General features: G+C 49.3%; 2 protein-coding genes across 48 annotated transcripts in view; both read right to left on the bottom strand.

The window, feature by feature from the left end:
* The window catches only part of PDLIM1 (PDZ and LIM domain 1), a 53,518-nt gene extending 39,386 nt beyond the window's left edge, over positions 1-14,132 (bottom strand). Inside the window, exon 1 of one of the 2 annotated variants that reach the window (XM_076338585.1) lies at positions 13,995-14,132. In XM_076338585.1, the coding sequence (XP_076194700.1) occupies positions 13,995-14,090 (96 nt within the window). In that variant the 5' untranslated portion in view covers positions 14,091-14,132. Of the gene's footprint in view, positions 1-10,391; positions 10,627-13,994 lie in introns of those variants that run through there. The other variant, XM_076338586.1, reaches the window with a different exon arrangement.
* Positions 14,133-16,648: 2,516 nt separating this feature from the next.
* Positions 16,649-22,405, bottom strand: part of SORBS1 (sorbin and SH3 domain containing 1) — a 176,084-nt gene continuing 170,327 nt past the window's right edge. For 22 of the 46 annotated variants that reach the window (XM_076338541.1, XM_076338542.1, XM_076338543.1 and 19 more), the window contains 4 exons: positions 21,908-21,967; positions 21,089-21,279; positions 19,656-19,768; positions 16,649-18,834 (listed from right to left, as the gene is read on the bottom strand). In XM_076338541.1, the coding sequence (XP_076194656.1) occupies positions 18,767-18,834; positions 19,656-19,768; positions 21,089-21,279; positions 21,908-21,967 (432 nt within the window). In that variant the 3' untranslated portion in view covers positions 16,649-18,766. The remainder of the gene's footprint in view (positions 18,835-19,655; positions 19,769-21,088; positions 21,280-21,907; positions 21,968-22,405) is intronic. The other 24 variants (XM_076338564.1, XM_076338574.1, XM_076338567.1 and 21 more) reach the window with 3 other exon arrangements.

Raw genomic sequence — 22,405 nt, 5'->3', positions numbered from 1 at the left:
TCCTCCACCTGGCTGGAAGCAGGGCCCCTCTAGTCCTGATCATAGTATTCATTACTCTTTTCCTGTAAATGCGAATCAAAAGTCTCTTCATTAAGATCAGAAGATCGGCCCTTCCACTCTGTCTGGGGAACTACCCGCTGGAAACTGGAGCAGCAATTTTCCTGGAAGAACCCCCTTTTGTGACTGTTTTTCCTTGCAACTCACGTACCCGTGCCCCTAGGGCTGAGTTAGGTTTTCCATCCCACTTCCTCATGTCCTCTCCGTGGTCACGCAGGTAAAACCACAGGGTGCCCCGTGGTGTGTATGCTTTATATCCTCTCTCTTGAGCAAAAGAACACTGACTCCTAATAGCCGAGATACTGGTCCGTACAGGTGGGGAGTAGGACCTATCCTCTTTGAATTGCTGGACCTTCCAGGACAGTTTCTCCACAGCTGAGACGAGGGAGAAAGAGAGACTTTCTTTGTATTGCCGGAATTGACCAGCCAATTCATCCACCGTTCGTCCCTCTCCGACTTTCCAGGTCATCACTGCCAATGAGTTGGCATATGAAGATGGTGCGCTCCGTACAAACTTCCGCCACATGGGTCGTGTGCACTTGACTTCATCTGGAACTTTGGATAACTGCTTGTTGTTCAGGTCACCATAAATCACCTCCAGCACGGCTAATGCCCTCAGATACTGGATACCTCTCTCCATGGTGGTCCACTTCCCTGGGTGACACAGAACATCTTCCTTGAAGGCATACGTTTCCTTCACACTTGACAGGAGTCGCCTCCAAAGGCTGAGGACTCGTGTCCCTTTTCCAATCGTTTTGTCAATGCCCCCTTCCCTAGAAGGGCATCCCAGCTGCTTGGCTTCTTTACCCTCTAATTCCAGGCTACTGGCCCCATTATCCCAGCATCGGAGCAGCCAGGTGACAATATGCTCACCTGGACGACAGCTGAAATCTTTTTGTATATCTCGCAGTTCACTCAGGGATAGAGATCGGGTGGTTACCGCCTCGTTTATGAGTTCTTCCTCTTCCTCCCCGAGCAGCAGCCGACTCTCCTCCTCCTGTTCTCGTGATAGCCCTACTCCGGGGCAGGCTGCCTCGTACACTTCTTCCTCCAGCTCCCTTTTAGAAGAATTTTCTTCCTCCCTTACTAAACGAGCCGACTTCCACTTCCAAGATTTCTTCTTGTGAACAGGGGCGACTGATACCAGCACAGGTTGGCTCTTTGGTTCAGCCGGGGTGCCTGTTGCCAGGGTCGGAGTAGCCGCAGGGCCTGTCGTTTTGTCATCAGATCCAGAGACCACCTCTTCCCCTTGAGGGTACTGAATGGTGTTGAACAGGGCTCGGTAGGCATGGGCCAGGCCCCAGCACGTTGCAGTGATCTGTGTCTCTCTGGAGTTGCCAGGGTGACAGCATACTTTTTCCAAATATTCTACTAATTTTTCAGGATTCTGCACTTGTTCAGGGGTGAAGTTCCAAAACACTGGGGGTGCCCACTGTCCTAGGTACTTGCCCATGCTATCCCACACACCCTGCCACTCATAACTATCCAGCCTTGGGGCAGATCTCTGGATGATATTCTTAAATTGCTTATTAACAAAGCAATTAGACAAAACCGAAACAATATTCCCAAGAAATACCAATAGAAGTATCTTAACTACCCAGGGATGTTCAAGATACTGAAAAGTTACTGTAACAAAGGACAAAACATCATAGAAGAAGGTAGTGATGCTGCCATTCTGTATTTCCTCCATAAAAAAAACCCTCAGAGGAAGAACTATAATTGCTAATTGTCTCCACGAAGTGGTACCCGAAGTACAGTAATGGCTTCAGTACAAAGTTCAAATACCAGATTAAGCTCAAGGCCGTGTTTTAATAACAAACCTCCCAGGCAAAACATCACTAGTCACTGCAGACCACAGCAAACTGCAAAAACCAACACCAATCTCTAACATGTACAGCAAAAAAAAAGAGCATGATGCAGATCAGATAAACTAATATCAAGAACAGATGAATTAATATCGTGACCCACAACTGTTAACAGATATAAATTCCTTAATGCACTCTGGTTAATCTGTTACTATCTCAAACCCTTCAAGCGCCACGTTGGACACCAAAAAGGACTGTTGTGGTTTAATCTCAGCCGGCAACTGAGCACCACACAGCTGCTCGTTCACTCCTCCCCCCCACCCCGGTGGGATGGGGGAGAGAATCGGAAGAGTAAAAGTGAGACAACTCGTGGGTTGAGATAAGAACAGTTTAATAATTGAAATAATAATAATAATAATAATAATAGAATATACAAAGCAAGTGATGCACAGTACAATTGCTCACCACCCGCCGACTGATGCCCAGCCAGTCCCCGAGCAGCAGCCCCCCCGGCCAGCTTTCCCCCAGTTTATGTACTGAGCATGACGTCCCATGGTGTGGAATGTCCCTCTGGCCAGTTTGGGTCAGCTGTCCTGGCTGTGCCCCCTCCCAGCTTCTTGTGCACCTCCAGCCTTCTCAGTCGGTAGAGCATGGGAAGCTGAAAAGTCCTTGACTAGTGTAAGCACTGCTTAGCAACAACTAAAACATCGGTGTGTTATCAACATTGTTCTCATCCTAAATCCAAAACACAGCTCTGTACCAGCTACTAGGAAGAAAATTAACTCTATCCCAGCCGAAACCGGGACACAGCCTGACCGCAGCTCACCTCGGTACATTCTGCCATATACATCTCCCTTTCCTCTCCACGCCTGGTGCTTTGCTTCCCAGATACACCACTGCACTGCTAAAGAGGTGTTGCGCTCTGCCTGAGAAATGACTGATGGGAAAGAGCTCGGGGTAATCTCACTGAGATCCCAGACAGAAGACACTATGCAGCAATGTCACCGGTATGATACCCCCTGTGAAAAAAGAAGGTCCCAGCTAAAACTTTTTTGATTGATTTTCAAGCTAATCAACTAAACGGCTCATTCATTTTTCCCCTACTTCTGTTGAAGAGGTGTCCTCTTAACAACAGAGACCTCTTTGGGTCAAAATTATTGCCTGGGCGGAGGGTGAAGAATGTTACATTTGCTTGCGGTTTTGTAAGCACTACGTAAGATTTTGTGCAGTTTTAATGACTTTGCGGAAGGAGCATAGTGATTACTGTGGGCTTTCATCAATTATTTAATAGGCAGAGGAAATGAGAAGGGTGGACTGCTCCCAGACATGAGTACAGATTAAAACATGCCTTGCAGCTGGGACACACCTTGTTTATGAGTCCGTTGCAACTGGTATTCATTCTGTGCCTTCATGCTAGGTTTCAGCATGCTGGAAAGCAGCTGAGCAAACGCAGCAGAGCTGTCAGACATAAATAAATATTGTTCACAAGATTTAGAGAGTCCTCCTAATGTGGGATTGGATGGCAAATCATTCCCCCTAGGGAAACGTTCATCTCCTAGAGGTGTCACATTAGCTGCAATCACTGCTTTCCCTGGGCCAAAAATGAGGCTGTTCAGCTCATCTCCTCACAGCTGTAGTAGGATATTTTCCCTAACCAGAAGGAAGATAACAACATGCCTTTCTTTTTTCACCTCTCTACTAGGACAGTATTCCACAGAAAAGGGAAGGACACAGATGTGTATCACAGATGTCCATCACAGATGTCCAGGTTGACCAAGATACTCAACATTAACCCAAAGACCTTCAGATGAGTCAACCGAATAGTGTCTGCCTATGTGCTCACCACTTTAATGCTGTAAGCAGACTACAAACTGACAGAGGAAGTGCTAATGAGAAGACCAGACAAGCCACCAGATGGATACAGAAAATCTGCTTTAAATGTGAAGATCATCGCCTCCCAGGCTGCAGCCTGCAGCTGACTGGTGGCCTACAAGACCACCAAGTGCAGCCTGCTGCCACTCCATTGGATCCATTGCCTTGAGAGTACATTCATGTAAACCTTGTGACAGGGACAGCTAGCAGCCATGAAGAAATGAGCACTGGAAGTTGCCCACAGCCCCACCGTATTCGGGACCTGCTGCTTCAGAAACCATGAGACAGATCCCTGAAGACATCGTTACACAGGAGGGAGCCCGCAGGAGACATGTTGTGGGTCCTCTCCTGGTCGCTGGGCCTTAACCAAGTCACTGGGTTTCTCAGTGCCTTTATTTATTTCCTCTGTTACCAAAGGAAGGAGAGGGGCACCGAGCTCAGCACACTATTACCGTGATTCATTTTCGATCAGACAAGACTGCCAAGGGGTCAAGAATAACACTGGATTAACACCGCCGCTGGAACACTGCCGGAGGCTCAGCTGTACAGCTTGCATTTAAAGACTGATAATTGACACAACATGTGGCAGGCTGCTAGAAATGATGCCGTACCACGAGGAGCAGCTGAGCCGGAGCAGCCAGGGACACTGAGATACTGAAGTCTCCTGAAGAAATCCCAAGAGCCACCAGGATGAGCGAGTGGCATTCGCAGGAACGTCTCAGCGCTTTGCCAGCACTCGCGGTGTCAAGTTCCCCTTCTGTGTCCACTTCAGAGGAATTTGAAATTTGAGTGCTCTCCTCCATCAGATAAGAGCCACTGGTAGCACAAGGGCAATTACATCCACTCAGGTACCGTACAAACCTCTCCCCTAAGGGGAAGCCACAAGGATGCACAGTAATGAAAACGATAAGTGAATTTGCCAAAAGGAAACATGTTTTAAAATCCAGTTTCTTCAGTTCTGGAAATAACTTGCCCTGAAATGCAACCTTCCACAAACCGCTCCCCTGCAACATCCAGCTTGTACTCCCTGCCAGGATTGCTCATAGCAAACGTGTCTGCACAAGGGCACGGTACTGCAGGGAATCCATCCCCCATCCTCTTAGGATGATTAATAGCTGCTAATAACGTTCCCTTCCCCCCCTCACAGTAAGGTCTGGGCTTATCTCAGTGCTGTCAATGCTGCTTTTGAGATTTGCTCACCTACCAGTTAAGTCAGGAAAGCAAAAAGCATTTCTGTTATTAAGTGAGGAGCAGAGAGCTGCCACAGGGAAGACCTTTTCCTGCTTTTATTTTTGTCACATCCCTCCCTGGTCCATGGGAAGCAGGCATGTGGCTGGGGGGGCAGGCAGAGGCGCTCAGAGCAGTGACAGCTACCAGCCAGCTTACACAACCCAACCAAAAGGACTCCAAAAATGAACAAAAGCTTTCAGGCTCACAGGCATCCAGTAAATGTTGCACCGCCTGAAACTGCTTTGCTCCTGCTCTCCTCTCAGATGACTTCAGGCTTTGCACCAGCCTCTTTCCTTTCCCTCCCCCCTTGACCGAGCATGGAGCAGACACCAGCAGGAGCCGAGGGGCCGGCAGGCAGTGCCTTGCACACCTTGCACAGGTGGGTGACCCAATAATAAGCAGATATAGCTGCACTTCTGCATGGGATGGCAAGGAGGGCTGAAAGACACTGCAAGGAACAAATCCTGCAAACACAACTTTGCACAAATTAAGTCTCGTGCAAAGGCATAGCCTCTTGTCTCCTTCAAAAGAGCTGCCTGACTGGCTTGGGCTTCCCCCACTGGGGTCGAGCAGCCTCTGGCAGAGGGGACATGAACAGCATCACAGGGCCCCAGGAGCCCCCCAGCTCCAAGGACACTATCGTCAGATGAATAAAGCTTGACACACCTTGTAACATCATGCCCAAGGGCTTCCTTTGGAAAAGAGCCATGCCCTACCTTGTAGTGATTGCTCCCAGGCAATTGTGTAACACTTTGCCATTAGGTCATTTCACTGTTAAACAGACAATGCTGAGACAGGCTGAGCAGCGCTGCTTCATACTGTAGCCAAAATAGGTCCCAGAGCTCACCAGTGTGCCTGGCGCGATGCTCTGTTTGGCTGGCATCTCTGTGTAAGAAATCTGGGCTACTACAGAAATAATCTAGATACTTATAACCAGACACATCAAACTAGGTCCCTGATACCAGCTCAGACACATTTGCCAGCATATGGAAGAAACAAGTAATTCTCATAATCTGTGGGCTTGATCGTGCACTCTTTACTCATGCAAAGCTCAATGTAGTAGATAAGAGTTTAGACCAGTTATAGGCTTGGACCCCTCTTTTAAAGAGGTCCCACAGTTTCAGGGTTGGTATGGATAGAAGAAAAACATACATGTATTTTCTTATACTACAAAGTGAAGTTTTACGTACATATGCACATGTGCGCACACACACATATATAAAGCGCTGCAATCATGAAAACGGTAGAAAAATTATTTGCCCCCCTCGCCTTCCCTGCACGCACCCTTTGGGCTCCACCTTGCCACCACCACCGGGACTTTGCAAAGTTCAGGTTTCTGTCTCCCGGGTGGTTTGCCTGCTATCGTTCCCTTGCACTGGCGGCCAGGCACCAGAGGACTCTGCTATGACACGTCAAGTCTCCAGCTAGTCTTTGGGCAAGTGCTTTTACAATAGAGAAGAAAACGCTTTCATTTAGCAGAGGGAATGAGACATATTTGGCTGCTTACCCAGCTCCCAGGCTCCCTTTATAAAACTTTTGTCTGTCCCAGAGCTAGCCAAACACAACCACATTTTACATTTGACGCAATTGCCTCCATATGCCCTACCTAACAAGCTTTGCAGTCCCTTTGGACAGGGATATACGGTGCCTTTTTTCCTTCTGCAGGCAAGGATCCGAGAGGCAGCAATGGGTATATTAAGGGAACCTGCTGCCCACAGCAAATGAGAGGGAGGAAGGGTGGGAAGCATTTCTATGCTTCATAAGCAGCATAACGTTGCTCCGTGTGAGTCAAGATAGATGGGTGGGTCTAAAATTCATTCAATTCTTTCTGGCCTTCTCCCCCCATCCATTCAGGCACACTACTTGCTCGCTCCATCAGCCCTTCACGGTTTCCCACAGACCCTACAGCCTCCGGCACCACCCATCACTCCACACCTAGACACACATCGCAAGGAGTGATGAAGAGATAAGAAATGAGAAAATTAACATCAGCCAAGAAAAAGATCCAGATAAACAGCACCTATCTGAGCTTGAAAGGAAAACCCAGCTGCATCTTTGCTGGACAGAACAGACATGCAGCAACATACTTCTAAGGCCACCAGTGACAACTAGACATCTCTGACATTGTTTAATCCTCCCCACCCACCCACACTTCTGTTTTACCATGAGTAATGTCCTCTGCGCTGGAGTATTATACTAAGCAGCCACAGTTTCTCCCAGCAAAAGCATGCAGCTGGGTCAGCAGAGATCAGAGGCTGTGAGAAAATTCAGGCAAGCACGTTCCCCACCCCTTCTCTTTAGGGGAGGGGGAACGACAGGCCGGTTCCTTACAAGCAACTCCACGGGACTTTCCTCCCAAGCTGCTACCGCTCTCTGCACCGTTACGGTCCAACACTGCCGCAGCCCAAAGCTCACCAGCTGCTCTGTGCTGGCCCAGGCCACACCATCACCAGGAGAGAGGAAGGGGAAGGGGGACATGCCTCTGGCTGGGGAAACCCCTGAGCATCAGGCTGCCCCAGCAGGGGTGGGGGTCCCACTGCAGGAGCCCCTCTGGCAGCCCAGCTCGCCCTCACCCTCCTGCCTGCCTTCAGCTCCTGCCTATTTCTGATGGCCAGATGAGGATTATTAACACAGAAAAGGCATTAGACATGGTGCAGAGAGGGCTGACCTCAGGAAGGCGCTGTAAAAAGACATAGGCGAGATGATTTGCTCAGACGGATGCACAATCGGTGCTCAAGGAGTCACTCAGCCACACAGCTCGCTTTGCAATGTGCCCCACATAAAAAAAGAGTATAAAGATTTCTTACAAGACCTCAAAAACATTACATAGAGCTGCTCATCAGCTGAGCCTTTCCTGATGGTTTATTTCATCCTCTAAATAAAACAACATGTCCAGCAATCAGTCACCATCTAAGATACGGTGTCACTGTCCAGAACACCATCAATTGTTTATGCAGTTAAGGCCTCCTTCAATTTCCCTGTTTATATTGAAAAAAAAAATATAAGTTCATTTGCTGCAGTTATTTTGATGTTGCACCCTTCAACCCCAAAGCATTTTACAAGCCAAATACATCTCTTGAGGGACAAATTGATTTTTGAGTGTGAAAGGTACCAGGCAGCTTGCAACCACACGTAACTTGACACCTGGGAACAAGCAGATCAGGGAACAAAAAGGACTTTCTTTCTCCCAAAAAGTCCAACATTTACCTTTGTCAGTTTAAGTTCTGGGGCTTAAAGCTCTCACGTAGGATTAGGGCTGGTACATCCCCTCCCAACGTGGAGTTCTCTCTTTAGGTTCTTTGGAGAACTCATCAAGAACAAGGTGGGCCAGATGTAGCCCACCAAATGATGCTGGACTCAAAGAAGGAGGACGGAGAAAAGGGTACTCCAAAGTTTGGTGACATCAAGCTACCGCATAACCCGTGGCAAATTGGTCTGAAAAGGTGAACTGCAGAAAGTACAACTCTGGCTCCTGGGAGAGGCAAGGGTACTGCTCCCGCACATAACTCTGGCAGAAGGTGTTTGATTAGTATCCTAATTCTTTTAAATGTTTTTCTAAAGATAAAACTGCCCCCCAGACTCAGGAAACAGTGCTGGAAAAGATCAAGCCTGTCCTGTGCCCCAAAGCGCTCTGTCTTTATTGCGAGAAAATTCTGCTGCTTTCCACGTGCTACAATTAAGGACGATTTCTTCTCATCCAAACGCCAGCAGTCAGGTAGATCAGCAAAGTCTTTTCCCGTCCTCATGCAATTTGTATCTTTGAAGCACAGGCTTGTCCAGCCCCAGCAGCTGCCTGAGAAGCTGCCAGGGTTCACGCTGACTTTGAAGTCTGTAGGGACATTACTAGGGATGTGAACCTGTGCTCTCCATACCCCACACGCTCAGACAGACAAGACAGGACTCCCTCCAGCAGCAAGCACACAAGGCATCGTGCCATCCTCTAAACATCAACCCAGCTACTTCTGGAGAGCCAGAAGCTCTTGGCAGGTGACCCTAATGACCAGTGTCCCACAGGCACTGATGGGCTGTCTAGTTACGGTGCAGCTCTGCATGGCACGGCAGGGCTGGTGCTGCCGCAGCCCCCACCCCGCCTGGCAGCCAGGAGCGGCAGTGCAAGAGAAAACATCAGTGCAGGAAACGTAAACCCGCGTTCACCTTCCTATAAACCCCAGCAGCTTTCCCCAGCTGGCTCCCTCTGCCAAGCCAGCCTCAGAACAAGAGCCAAGCGTAACGCCGGCGTATTTGCAGTTATGGGCACAAAACCTGGGCCGGGCGGCTGAGGAACTGCAGTCATAGGTGTGCACAGCAGGGACCAGCCAAGGCTCCCCAGGCCCAGGAGGAAACCAGCCCAACCCTAAATCCTATCACATCCGCCATGCCCCATGTTTCCTTTGGCAGAGGGGGAGGTATTCCAGCCCTCCGGGCGCGGAGGCCTCCCCGTCCAGCCCCGGCTCTCCCCGCGGCTCGGACCGTGGCCGCAGGTTATTTTTCTTTCTTTCCGTCCGGAGAAGATGCTGCAGCCCGGCTCCCGAGGCAGGCACTTGTGCCACACAGCTGAGCCCTGGCATGCTCCAGAGGGAGGACGGTCTCCACGCAGCCGCTGCCACACTTGTCCCGCCGAGTGGCTGAGCCCCCACAAGAGATGCCCGTTAGCAAGGTGTCCCGTACCACTGGGGCTTTCTCTCACCAGTGGCTCTGGGATACCTTTGCTCAGCTGCTTCCTAACAGGATGACCGGCTGAAAGCGGGGGTAAGGACATCAGCCAGTACCAAAGTCAAACCCGATGTCTTTTCACACCACGGCATTCGGTCCCGTGCCTGATTTTGGACTATCAAGTCCAGTTTTATCACTAAATCAAGTTTTGAGTTAATAGAACTGGCTCAGGGGGCCATGCTTAAAAAAAAACAAACCCAAACCCAGGAAATACCTGATTATCTTCCAATTCTGTACTTGCTATAAATCCTGAGCTTTTAAAATACCATGAATAGATAAAACGGACTAAACAGGGATGAATTCACATTACTGTTGTCAGCATCAGCAACAGGCACAACGTTGATATTTCATCTTTTTAATGTATTTGCAGAACTGGACTGTCTTGAAACAGCTTTTTCATTGGGAAAATGCTCAGTTTCATAACAAAACGTAGCTACAGAAGTGCACTGGCTTTGGCCTGTTTCACAGACTGTGCCAGACACCCCTCCTTAATGGGGCTGGGGACTCCTGACATGACAAAACATAAAGAAAACTCCCGTCTGTCTGTATTTTGGGTCAGATGTTCAAGATCAACACACCGCTAGCACAAACCACAAAAAATCATCTCAAGAACAAGGTTTATCGGACAGTTCCATGTATATATTCAACTGGAAGCAGAAATCCCCAATGTTTATCAAAATCAAACACAACCAAACAGGAAACAGCTCACGTTACCTGAGGGATGGAGGGGGATGGGGTCTATCAACTGCGCTGCTTTTCAGCCAGCTCCACTTCATCAGCCTGTCTCCTCGTGCAACACGTTGCTTGCTTCCTCCACCAATCTCGCAGGGATTTGACCAGGAACTACCCTGTGCACAGGGCAGCTCCACAGAGACTATTATCTTGCAGCGTGTCCGTCCACGGCTCAGAAAGGATTTGGGAAAAGCTCTACCGCACTGACTCATCACATGGTATCATCCAAAGCGCGATAAAGGCAAGGGTCCCTCCCACTCCTGTAAGGCAATCCAGCAGGCTTTGGTCTAGGGTTCATTACACTGATCAACGTAAGTTTTCTTCTGAACAAAGACTGTAATAAAGTGTCCACCATAACCCTACAGTTTAAAAAAGAAACGTAAACCAGAAACATCTGTGAAGCATCCCTCCAGAAGAGACAGGGGACTCCACAAGAAAGTCTCACACGCAACACTTGTGAAATCCCCACACTCGGTTCTCACCGGGAAGACTGGTCCAACACGACCGAGAAACCAGAAGCATTCGCATGAGAAGATGCTCGTGATGTATTTGAGCCCGAAGCAGTTTTGAACACATAGTTCAAGTGGAAAGGGGGGTAGGGCAGCGACAAAAGACAAGATAAGAGCAGCTGTGGAAATACCATAATCTTTCATCTGCTGCTCTCCTAAGGCACAACTGGCCATTGGTGCCATGCAGCTGCTGCCAGCCAGAAGCTCTCAGCCAGGCTGCTCTGCTGGCTCCCACGTTCATGGCACTGGTGCTCCTCATCCTTCTTGGACCTGGGACTGCAGCGCCAAACTCCAGTAACCCCCTGGGGAACGAGCTGCCTTGGCAACTCAGACGGTGCTGCCTCCCACCAGCACAACTGGGATAAACCCTCCCTACATCAGAGGGGAGCTTGAGAAGCCAAAAGTCACTAGTAGGGAGCTGAGGTACAATGGTGATGAGGGCCATAAATACCAAGACAAGCTCAAGAGCTTACCATGAGGACAATGCTGCCAGAAGCCAAATCTGAGCTCCTGGCAGGCAACACAGGCTGAATTTAGGCACTTTGGTTCAAAGAGAGCTGCAAGACAGTTCAGGCCCCTGACTGGATGGATGTTTCTCTCCTGGCATCCCACCACGCCAGCACATGCCTGGAGCAGTAGGGTGACTCCATCAGTGGGATGGGCAGCCCTGGATGAGCCGGGCTCCACTGGCCACATGGGAGGGGACTTGTCCCCCACGTAGCACGCCCGAATTGCCGCACTCCCAGCTGGCAGTGGCAGGACGATGCTGCTCCCCGGTGCAATCAAGGATGCACGCCTGGCCCGGGGCAGGCAGCCCAGCCCCGTGTGCACCGCTGCTAACAGCGCTCCCCACAAGCACGTCTGTGCCACGGACCTACAGCCTACATGCTGCAGCACAAAGCAAGCACGTAACAGTGCTGGGGAGGGACGGCCGCATCCTCCCCTGCTCCCAGGGTGATGCTCTCATCACAGGCTACAGCCTCCCCACCCTCTCATTCCCCTCAGGTAGCCCCCACCCGTCTCACACCTTGGTGGGACCAAGGCCCTCATAACCCTTGGCAGATGCCGGTCCTACAGCCAGAGCTCGCTGACAGAGCTTGTCCCATCCTGTGAGGAAAGGAAGGCTCCATGCCCAAAAAGCTCTCTGGTCAGAGCACAGGTACCAAATGCAATAAGCAAGAAGAAAAATCAAGTTGTAGCCCTGTAAAGTCATCACAAAAGGAGGATCAGACTCTTTAAAACAGGACCAGATCTTTTTTTTTTACATGGTGAAGGTGGGACTTGCTGAGAGCTCTGTTCCTGAGCCAAGGGGACGAGCCCAGGAGCCTTAGGAGCGAACCACAGGAAAGATTAATGGCTTGAAGTCTTGGAGGGGAAATTAAAAATGTCAGAGGGGCCACAAGAGAAAGCCATGATAAGAGCTGCCAATTGTCAACATTTACGTCACCACCACCAGAGAGGCTATTTTATGACATTTTAGTCTCCAGGGTCACAATTTCTCATGAGGTGGTTATTTTTGCCACTTTGTTGATCTATGTCCTTGGTACGTGCCCATAAGCACTGACAAATGCGACCAAGGAGAAGAGGTAAGAGCAGCAAGGTAGGACTTCAGACTTACTTCTGCCTGAGTGCCTTTCACTGGAAGGAAATGGCAACAATTACCATAACAATGAAGTAAATATCACTTCCCCTACGCTAAAGCTGCTTTCATGTCCAAAAAATGCTTTAGAAGAATGAAGCATTATTACTGTAATTAAAGAGATTACACAGAAAATAAATAACTTCCCCCCCTCTGTGAGTTTGACAGCACTTGCCAGCTCTGCTGGTCCCAGAGCCAGCAGCCTCCCCCATGGCACCCGGGGTCCTTCAGGCAGTGGGACCCCGCCACAGGAGACCATGGGGCAGGAGGTATTTAGAAAAATCACACGTTTCACCATCCTGTTCTTCTTTAAGGGCAGTTCACAGAAGTTCAAGTTCTTGTACGTCCCACTTCCCATGGCCCTTCCTCACCTGGGGCCCACGGGGACTTCAAAGCCGCGCAAAGGCGGCAGCAGAGGCCAAAGCCCAGGGCTGCCAGCAGCTCATCGGATGCCTCTGGTTTGCAGAGGGATTGCTGGAAATCGGAGCAATTCCTTCTCCCCTGGAGGAAGGCCAGCGGCCAGCCCCAACAAGATGCCGAGCAGCACACCCCACGCAAAGCCATGAAGGGACAGGGAGTTTGGGGTTTATTGCCCCCACGCAAGAAGAGATGGGCACGCATGCCCTTGCTTTTTGTTGGTCTGCAGCAAGCGGCTCGGGGCAGGGCCCAGCTCCCTGCGAGGAGCAGCCGGCAGCAGGGCGGGAGCACCTGCGCACAGGGACGCTTGGGTGCAGGCGGGTACGTGGACAGAAAAGTGAGGTGGCTGGAACCAAACGCTGACATTTTACAGGCAAACGCTGGAGCAGAGGAGAGCAAATTAAGTTACACCATTAAAACTGTTTGGATGCGAGACTTTAATTGTAATTTCCTAACTAATTTATCTTTAAGTGGAGGTAAGAAGGACTTATAACAGAAACGGGCAGAGGCTCTTAACATAGGTTAATATGGCTTCTGTAAACAAAGGCTTTTCTTTTAACTATACATGGCAAGCAAAAGCAGGGGAGCATTCAATACCACCTCAGTGCGACGGCTTCCCATAGGATGGGCTGCAAAACCCAAATTACCGGCTGGCAGGAGCAGAGGGGATTCCCTCCGCCTGCAGGAAGGGGTTTGCTACGGACAAACTGAGGAGGGAGGGTCGGTAAGAAGCGCAGACCCCGGTTAAAGCCAGGTTAAGGGGCTGCGTGGGCCACCACGGATTTCTCCATCAACATTAAAAAAAAAAAAACAACAGAAACAAACAGGGGGAAGAAAAAGAAAAGAACCCCCCGCCACGGCTGTGTCACCAACCCTGCCTTTGTACCACCAGCCACCTGCCAGCCCCGGCCTCCCCCGGACCCGGTCCCGGTCCCACCACCGCGCCGAGCCGAGCCCGTCCCGGGCGGCCCCGGCCCCCAGCACCGCCCGCCGCCCCCCCGAGCCGCCGCCGCGCCCTACCCGGGAGACGGTGAGGGGCTGCTCGAAGTCCCGGCCGCCCACCAGGCGGAAGCCCCAGGGCCCGGGGCCCGACAGCACGATGCGGTGTGTCCCCATGTGCGCGGCTGCACCTCACGGGACGCCCGGCAGCCTCCCTGCCTGCACCGGCACGGCACGGCACGGCCCGGCCCGGCCCGCCCCCGGCCCGCCCCGCCGCCGCCGGCCCCTCCCCGGGGCTCCCGGGCCCCGCCGCCGGCGGGCCGGCTGTCCCGCCCCGCGGGGCAGAGCTCCCCGGACACCGCCGGGCGGCTGCCGCCTTCTCGCGTAGAAAACCGGCCCGCCGCGCTTGAAGGTGAAACCCTCCCGGCGGAGGTTGGCGGGGCCGAGCCGCTGCCGCAGGACGAGAATTTCGGTCTTCGGAAACCCCGGCCGCCTTACAGCCCCCCGCCCCCGGCGGAACTAAGCCTCTGCCGCAGCAGGAGCTGTCCGCGACCCGGAGGCAGGGCGGCTGCGGAGCAAGCCACCGGCGGGCGACCGCACGCGAGACTGCCCCGGCGCGGCAGCTCTCAGGCAAATACGGCTCGTCCCGCTCCAGCCTAGTGTGATGTTAACTCTGAAACCTAATGGAGGCGATGGAAATAAGTGGCGTTGCGTGCTCTTTCCCAGCTGGGAGCTGATGAGCGAGGGCGGAGCCTAGGAAGGGTATTACCTTTCCCCTAACTTAGCTCTGATTTGTCACTGCTTTAGGCAGTTTTGTTTATCTCTAGCCCCTTAGGGGTGGTACCACCAACGAAAGACGGAATTCTGCTGTACGGGTTTATCAGCCAACCTCCTTAGCTGTGATTCAGGAAAAATAGTTGTCCAGTTGCATGTTAAGCCCCCACCGATCTGACGATGGACAGGTGGGAGAGGTTGGTAACAGCAACGGTGCTGGCATTTACAAACTGAGCGCAAGCGTTGCTGCTTATTTAGTAAATAAACACAGCTCAGGCAATGCAGAACATCAGTGAGCTGCAGCACAAGGCTGCTGCTGAAGCTGGGATTCAGCCACGGCCAGGGAGCGTGGAGCAGTCAGCAAGTGGGGATGAGGCGGATCACCGAGGTGCTGGCCCTACAAGCCACGGCCACGAATGATCCCGTCGCAAGACACACCCTTGCCTCTGCAATCCCCTTTCTTGGCTTCCTCCCTTTTCCTGCATTACCTCGTCATTTCACGGGTTATTTCCTTCCAAGGTACATGCATCTGGACTATTAATCTCATCTCTGTCAGAGAGCGGTAGTTCTTCCACCGCATCATTACACATCTCCTGGTGGTGAAGAAAGTGACACCGAGAGCTCCTTTCCCCCCGGGTGTGGGGGATTTCCAGAGGCCTGTGACAGACCGCTGGGTCCTCTTCCCCTCCCTGAACGCCCAGCTTCTTGCAGTCACAAAAGCATCTCTAGCTTGCTCTTTGCCAAGTACGTCAGGATAGAGAGCGACATCAGTAAATATCGAGGTTCAATAGCTATAGATGAGTCTCTCTTTCTCCCCTCCCGGGCCGCAGCACTGTAAAGCAAGGGCTAGTGACTGCAGCAAAGCGGTGGTCAGGCAACCCTTTTCCTTTTTATATGAAGTAACCTGCAAAAACAGGAAAATGGGCTTGTGTCTGTGTGTTTTCTAAGGGCATGTAAAATAGCTTGAGGCTTTTGCCGTCCTGTTATTTTGGTTTTAGGATTGGCTTGTTTATAGTTTGACTTCCTAAAGTCATTGTGAATGCAGCCACGACATGTATCTGTCCGCCTGGCCATCCGGTCGCATCATCGCGGAGTTTGAATCCGTTGCCCAATTTTGGCTCAGTCTGAGGTGGAGGTCTCAAGGAAGTTAAAGCTCCTCACAAAAGACCAGCCTTCGGGGTGGGCACAGCCCCGCGCAGGCAGCGTGCAGGAGCCGGACGTGTGGAGGCGCAGGGTGCGCTTTTGTGGTACTCGTGCGTTACTGAGCCCCAGCGAGCCCACCCAGGCAGCTCAGCTCTGGCCTTCCCTCGCTCTGCTCCTGCGGGGACTGTTCCTTTACAGGAGGCACACCGAAAAAGCCCTGGCTAGCTCTCCTGCTGCAGGGCTGGGAGACGTGATGTGTTCGTCACAGACCTTGCACAAACCCCTTGAATTAGTGCTGCAGCCATACCTGCCTGGTCAGGGTGCAGCTACCGCAGAAGTCAGTGTCTTACGGCTTTTGACCCGAGTCAGGGTTAAAAATGCACATGTAAACCCAACATCAGCTGACGTCCCTTCCCACAGAGGGTGGCATTTGAGGTTTCTTGTCCTGCTTAACTCTTGTGGTCTTCTCATCTGAGGGGGAGTCACAAAGACCCTTTGTAAACCAGTGGACTTGGGTGTGCTCCTGAGCTCCCAGGTCTGCGTGCATGCCACAGCAGCTGCGCCCTGACCCCATGTCACAGTGAGATCTGGGCGTAAACCAGCTTTTTCTCTGCTTTTATATCTTGGTTTCGTCAAGAAAAAGTCACAGCCTGCCTATGGCTCAAGAGGGAGAACTGGTGAGCTCAGGCCAAGTCATGAGCGGGATCGTCAGGTGCAGGACACTCGGGAAGCGCATGGCAGACAGCTACTGCTCAGTATGGACGCAGCCAAAGACAGCCACAGAGGGGCACTAGTACAAAAGTGCATTGCTACAGGAAGAGCGGGAATAGACTTTATTTAATAATTTGTACAAGGAACACAATAGTAATTCAATAATTCCATTTATTAATTCTCAAATAGTAATCCACTGCAATAAGAAACAAAAAATCAACACAAAAATAAGTTGCGGTTTGTGTGTGTGTGTGTGTAACTTAAAATGGCAAGAGCAAGAAGGAAAAATAAACCTTTAAATGAGTATGTTATATACAGTCAGTATCATCATGTTACTTTGCTGGATAGATTAATTTGGTGTTATCCAATCTTAGCAACAGGCCTAAATATTGCTGCAAATAACTGGAGGGCAAACCCAAAGCAGAAAAACAAACCCATAAATAAGATGCAGGATTAAAGGTATCTCCTGCAGAAAAGAAACAGTGGTACTTTGTGTCATATCTGAAACCCTTTCATAATGGCTATTTTGTGCTAAAACTCTTTATGTGAACATACATGGAATTCCATCATTTAAATAAAAGTGGAAAAAAATCCCAACCTTTCACAACTGCCTTTTGTTTCCTCCCTTCACTCAATGTGTTTAAATTATTTTTCTATACAAGGTAAGTACATTGTCTGTACAAAATTAAATATACATATTTACAGTCAAACTTCTGAGACACTTGAGTCTTCTCTTCCGCTGACCTAGGCGGAAGACAAGCCTACTTGATTTCAAACCCAGGAGCATGGCTAGTTTATCAAAACATTGCAAGTCGTGCTAACAGTTAGTTGTAGTTACTCTTAATAAATCTGTATAAAAGCATCAGCATAAAAATAGGCATTTTATATTATTAAATACGGCTTATGACAAAATAGCAATCTAACCCTTTGCTATTTGTATGGTAACTGTAGGAAGCAGAGTCTGATAGAACTGGTTTTGTTTATGCTTTTTCTTAATAACAAAATGTCTATCAAAAGAGTATTCATAGTGGATTTACAGGCAAGCATACAGCCAAGCCATGTTTTTTTTTTCCTCAAGGAAATACAAATCTATGTAACTGGTAATAACTGCTGGGAACAGCCTTCCAAATTGATTAGACTTTTTTGTATGACTAAGAGGCAGCCAAAATGCATGTATTTATTTGAGACCTACCATCGACACTGTAACCAAAAAGAAAAAAAAAGGCACCCTCAGTGGTATGTTGCTCGGATTTATCAGAGCCTCTAAGACTTAACGCCGGGAAAGAAGCAAAGTCCTCATCCCCAAGAGTATGCTTCGAAAAGCGTGTGATCCTTTAGGGCCAGCAACAGGGCAGGAGCAGCAGAGAAAGTGAACGGCCGTAGGACTCATAAACAGGATTTGCTCTCACGGATGTTCTGTTTATTGGTTCTATTCTTTGTGCAGATAAATGTCAAAGCCAGGCTGATTTCACTTTAAAAAACAGGACTCAGTTCGTTTTGATGCACACAATACACTCAACACACACACACCCCCTGCACAAAGGAAAAAAACCCTGCAGAGATAGGTAATACGTTATTAAAGGGTTTGGGATTTTTGCACGTTTGCATTATGCTTTGGCTGACCTCTCTGCATTAAACCACCAGTCCCAAACTCCTTTTCCACACAGAGCTCTGCGGTTTAACCGTATCAGCTGTCCTCTGCCTCTGCTGGGTCTTAAGGTGCACGACATGAAGGAAGGGTTTTCTATGGAAGTGGAAGGCAGAGCAAAGTGAGTCTTCAGTGAGGCAGAAAGCGGGCAGAAAGCCTGGCCTCCCTGAACCTTGCCAGTGAAAGGGAGCAGCTGCAAGGCTGCGTACTGCCCCAAAGCACTATCCTATCTCAACACACAAACAAAACCTATACCATGTGCTTCCCTGAAGTCTTCTCAGAGGTAAATACTCCATACAAATTAAGATTATCACCAGAACTCTTGCTGGGGAGGGGAGAGGAATACACAAAGGCAGCACTGTAAACTAGAAACTGTCTCTTCTTCAGCAAACAAATCACACCCTGAATCTGTGGAAGCAGGGCTACACATTCAACTCAATACTGTACCACATAACCACATCCTCCTAACACGTCTCGTCTCTTGTCTATTACATTCATAAATTGTCTGTTTCTTCACTGTTTAAAAACACCATCTGGAAAACAACCCCGTCACTGTCACGGTGGGATCACTGTTATTTTACAGGTACAGAAGCTTCACGTAGTTGCCTGGGAAGGTGCCGAATTGCCTCGTTCTCCTGGACGTACCTGTTGCAAAATAAAACATGAGGAAGCCAGAGTAAGATGGAGCCATGCAAGGAAGGCTTAGGGGTTTAAAAAGGTAGAGGCGGCAGCCTCTTCTGCCTGCAGGCATTGCTTTCTAAAACGAAATCGAGGTCCTGGTCAAAGAACTTTTTGGCATAGACGAGATCACAACTAGTTCTGCTGCTAATCATCTTTGGTCTCCCCTTTTAACAATTAATAAGGTGCTGGTGAAAGCTCCTGGGTCTATAGGCTAGGACCCAAACTCCTATCGGTGTAAATGAGCTAATCTCCCTTAAGAAGAGATAACAAGCCTAGATTTGCAGTGTTGAGATGGAGAACACTGTCCAGACTTGCATTCTTTGAAGGTAAAGGGCTAGATTTTGCTAAACATAAGCTACAGATGAGGTTGGATTTTCAGGGACTGCAACTCCCATCCATGTGTTCCCTTCGTCCCCTACTTGCCACTTTCTGCAACTTGCCGTGGCTCCCTCAGCTTTGGAAAAGCTACAGAAATCCAGTTTTCCTTCATTCCCTCTGTTGCTTTGCCATCTGTGTGAGCAAGAAGGATCGGGAGGAAGAGGGAAATGGGGAAATTAAGAAGAGAAAAAAGGAAAAACTAGAGACCTAGCAAGGAAAACAAAGCTCCACCACCCTGCACCCTAATTTTAATGTTCTCGGTGGGAAAAGATGAGAAATTGTGAAAAAAGTCAAGTTGATTTTTTTCACCGTTTTGGCCCCGCAAATGAAAGCAACTTCCAGACGCTCTGCAAAATTGCTCATCTGCATCTCAAAAAGCGCTGCTGACAGGCAAGCGTCACACTCACCCACAAACCAGCCGTCATCACATTTCTCCATGACATCGACAATGTCACCGTCCCTCAGTTCCAGCTCATCATCGTTCTGAGGAGTATAGCTGTAGAGGGCTTGGTAGCTAACTCTAAAAGCAGAAAGATACTGCACATTAGCCACTGGATTTCCCTGACATCCCTTCAGAAGGAGATGTCTCCCTTCCCCTTTCTAATTCCGGTTATATTTTGTTCAATGCAGTCCGGACCTGTGTTTTCCATTTGAAAGGTGGAAGCCAACTGCATTAAATTGACTGTTGTCACAAGGCCATGGCAGTAAAAAGTGTCACGCCTGCACTGTATGGGATCGGCAGAGAGCTTCTGTTTTCTTTTTGCCATGTAGTTGTCTCCATAGACTGTAACAACCGGAGTCTTCCTAACGTGTAGCACCTAGAGAGCGTACGAGTGCAGACACCCTACTGAATGCAAGCCAAAACCTGGATACACTCATTCCTGGGCTGAGACACCTGCTCCCTTGCCCAGGCACACAGGCAGGGCCATGAATGACCAAATGGCAGAATGAAGGACTTCAGAAGAAGATACTGCCTACTCTACCGCACTAAGGTTGCTGGATAAATCATGGCTGAGGAGGTATGGTGCAAACAAAATCTAAGGTTGAATCCTGCCCTGAGATACCACTTGCACCAGAGGCACTCTGTATCTATCAGAAAGGAATCTTATGGAGTGGAAACAATCTTGGGGCAAATTTGGGGAGGCTTGGATCCCTTGCCTGTGGGGAGTGAAAACAGAGCTGATGTGAGACTTTCCGTTCTGCATAAAGGGGTGGGGGAAAGCAAAGGCTCCTTTCAGGACCCAACTGCCAAGGAACTTCAGTCCCCAGCACACAGTGCGGGCTACTATTCTCAAAACCACCAGTGAAAGGCCCCACCAAGCTTAATGGCAGCTCCAGGTTTAAACCCACCAGACACACTTTGAAAATCTCAGCCTTGGTCTCTCAGATCATTCAGCCACCAATTCATCAGCAGAACTGGCCAACAACGCACCAAGCGGCATCGGTGTTGGGACTGCTCACTGTACTGTGAGAAGCTAAGAACAGGGGTGAACACATTGACCCATGCCACATGAGCCAGGTGTAGCCAGTGGATATTAATTTGTCTCCAGCTTCAAGATACAAAGGCATTGAGATAGTCCCCATAACCAGCATGAATCAAGTGCCCAAAGGAGACCCAGTCCTGGATCATGAGGTCATTGTTTCAGGTGCTATACAGACACAAAGGTCCCAGTTTTTAACTACTCATTATGATGACACGTGGCTATTTTTGTTCTTTAAAGAAAGCTGACACCTTCCCATAATTCTAATTTAACTCCTGAAATGCTGAAGCTTTCGCACACCCCCATCTTCACCACCAGAGACAAGACCCCTGGAAGAGATGGGAGCCAAAAGGACTTACATGTCTCGTGGTGTTTGACTTCTGTCAGGGCTGGCTCCTTGCTGCTGTGCTTGAGGTTGCTGAGAAATGATGAGAGATGGTTTATGGTCATTAGAGGTCACCTTGTGGCGAGAGTCAAGAGGCTGAGAAACAGTACTGCAGTAATGAACAGATTTTTCTGCAATGTTTATGATCTCATTGCAAACAGCTTCCTGCGTGGTAGGCAGCATTGACATCCAAGAACACCCAAAGGACAGTCAACAGGGGGGAGGGAGGGGAAAATATAGACAAGAAGAGATGGGACATTCCAGATGCAGCACATAAGTCCAGTAAAAAAAAAAAAAAAAAAAAAGAGTTGTAGAGATCCAGGTAAATATCCAGGTAGTGGAGTGCAGAAGGGATCCAGGTGTAAGCATGGAGAAACAGGCAAGATACAGAAGAATTTGGCATTTAGTTTGAAGATTTGTAACAATACATATACATATATTTTTAAAAGCAGCAGCATAAGAGGTTGCAATTAGTTATGCAGTGGCACCATTACAAATGCTATGAAGTCAGTTCAAGAATGCAAGGTGGGCCGCTCCATTCATGCATTTTGCTTCATTTAACTTATACCCAGGGACTGGCAGCACAATTAGCCCAACTTCTCATTGGCTATGACAGTTTTTCTAATTGCTAAATTCCCTTTTTCTGTTGCAAACAAAACAATATATGCAAATAGATAGATATGTACCTACTTTGCCGCTAAAAAATAGCGCTGGCATTTTACCTCTACTGAGGTGTTACTGTCTGGGTGAAGAGAGTCTAGGACTACACATCTGATTTAAACAGTGGCCTTACCACATAGCTCTTTTCAGACTCTGTGAGATCTGGTCCAGCTCTCAATGAATGGTGGGAAGGCTGTGTGATCACCAAGCAAATGATAAGGAAGACATTTTAGCAGATGTTATATCGGTCAGAATTTAAAAAAATTAAATGGAGTGCAGACAACAAAAGAAAATGAACAACTCTTCCCTCCCCACCCCAACACCACACTTCTTGGACAACAAGGTCTTTCATTTACACAAGAGACATTCAGGCTACAGTAACGCAACTGCACTGCAGCACACAGAACGCTGCAAAGAGAAAGGTGACAGCGAAACAGAAGCTCAGAGCAGGGAATCGGAGTGGAAGGTCATGGACACCGCTCCAACCAGAAATGGTACATAGTGTCATACTGCATTCCTGTAGGGGGGAAAAAAACTAAGGACAGAAGCACATACTTGAGAGCATCAAACTTGAAAGGCCAAAAGCATGCTGAGAGGAATCTGCTGCTGTTTTTAGAAAAGTCCTCAATGA

The sequence above is a fragment of the Aptenodytes patagonicus genome, chromosome 5 (genome assembly GCF_965638725.1).
Source record: "Aptenodytes patagonicus chromosome 5, bAptPat1.pri.cur, whole genome shotgun sequence".
NCBI lineage: Eukaryota > Metazoa > Chordata > Aves > Sphenisciformes > Spheniscidae > Aptenodytes > Aptenodytes patagonicus.
This window is presented reverse-complemented; position numbering and strand designations above follow the sequence as displayed.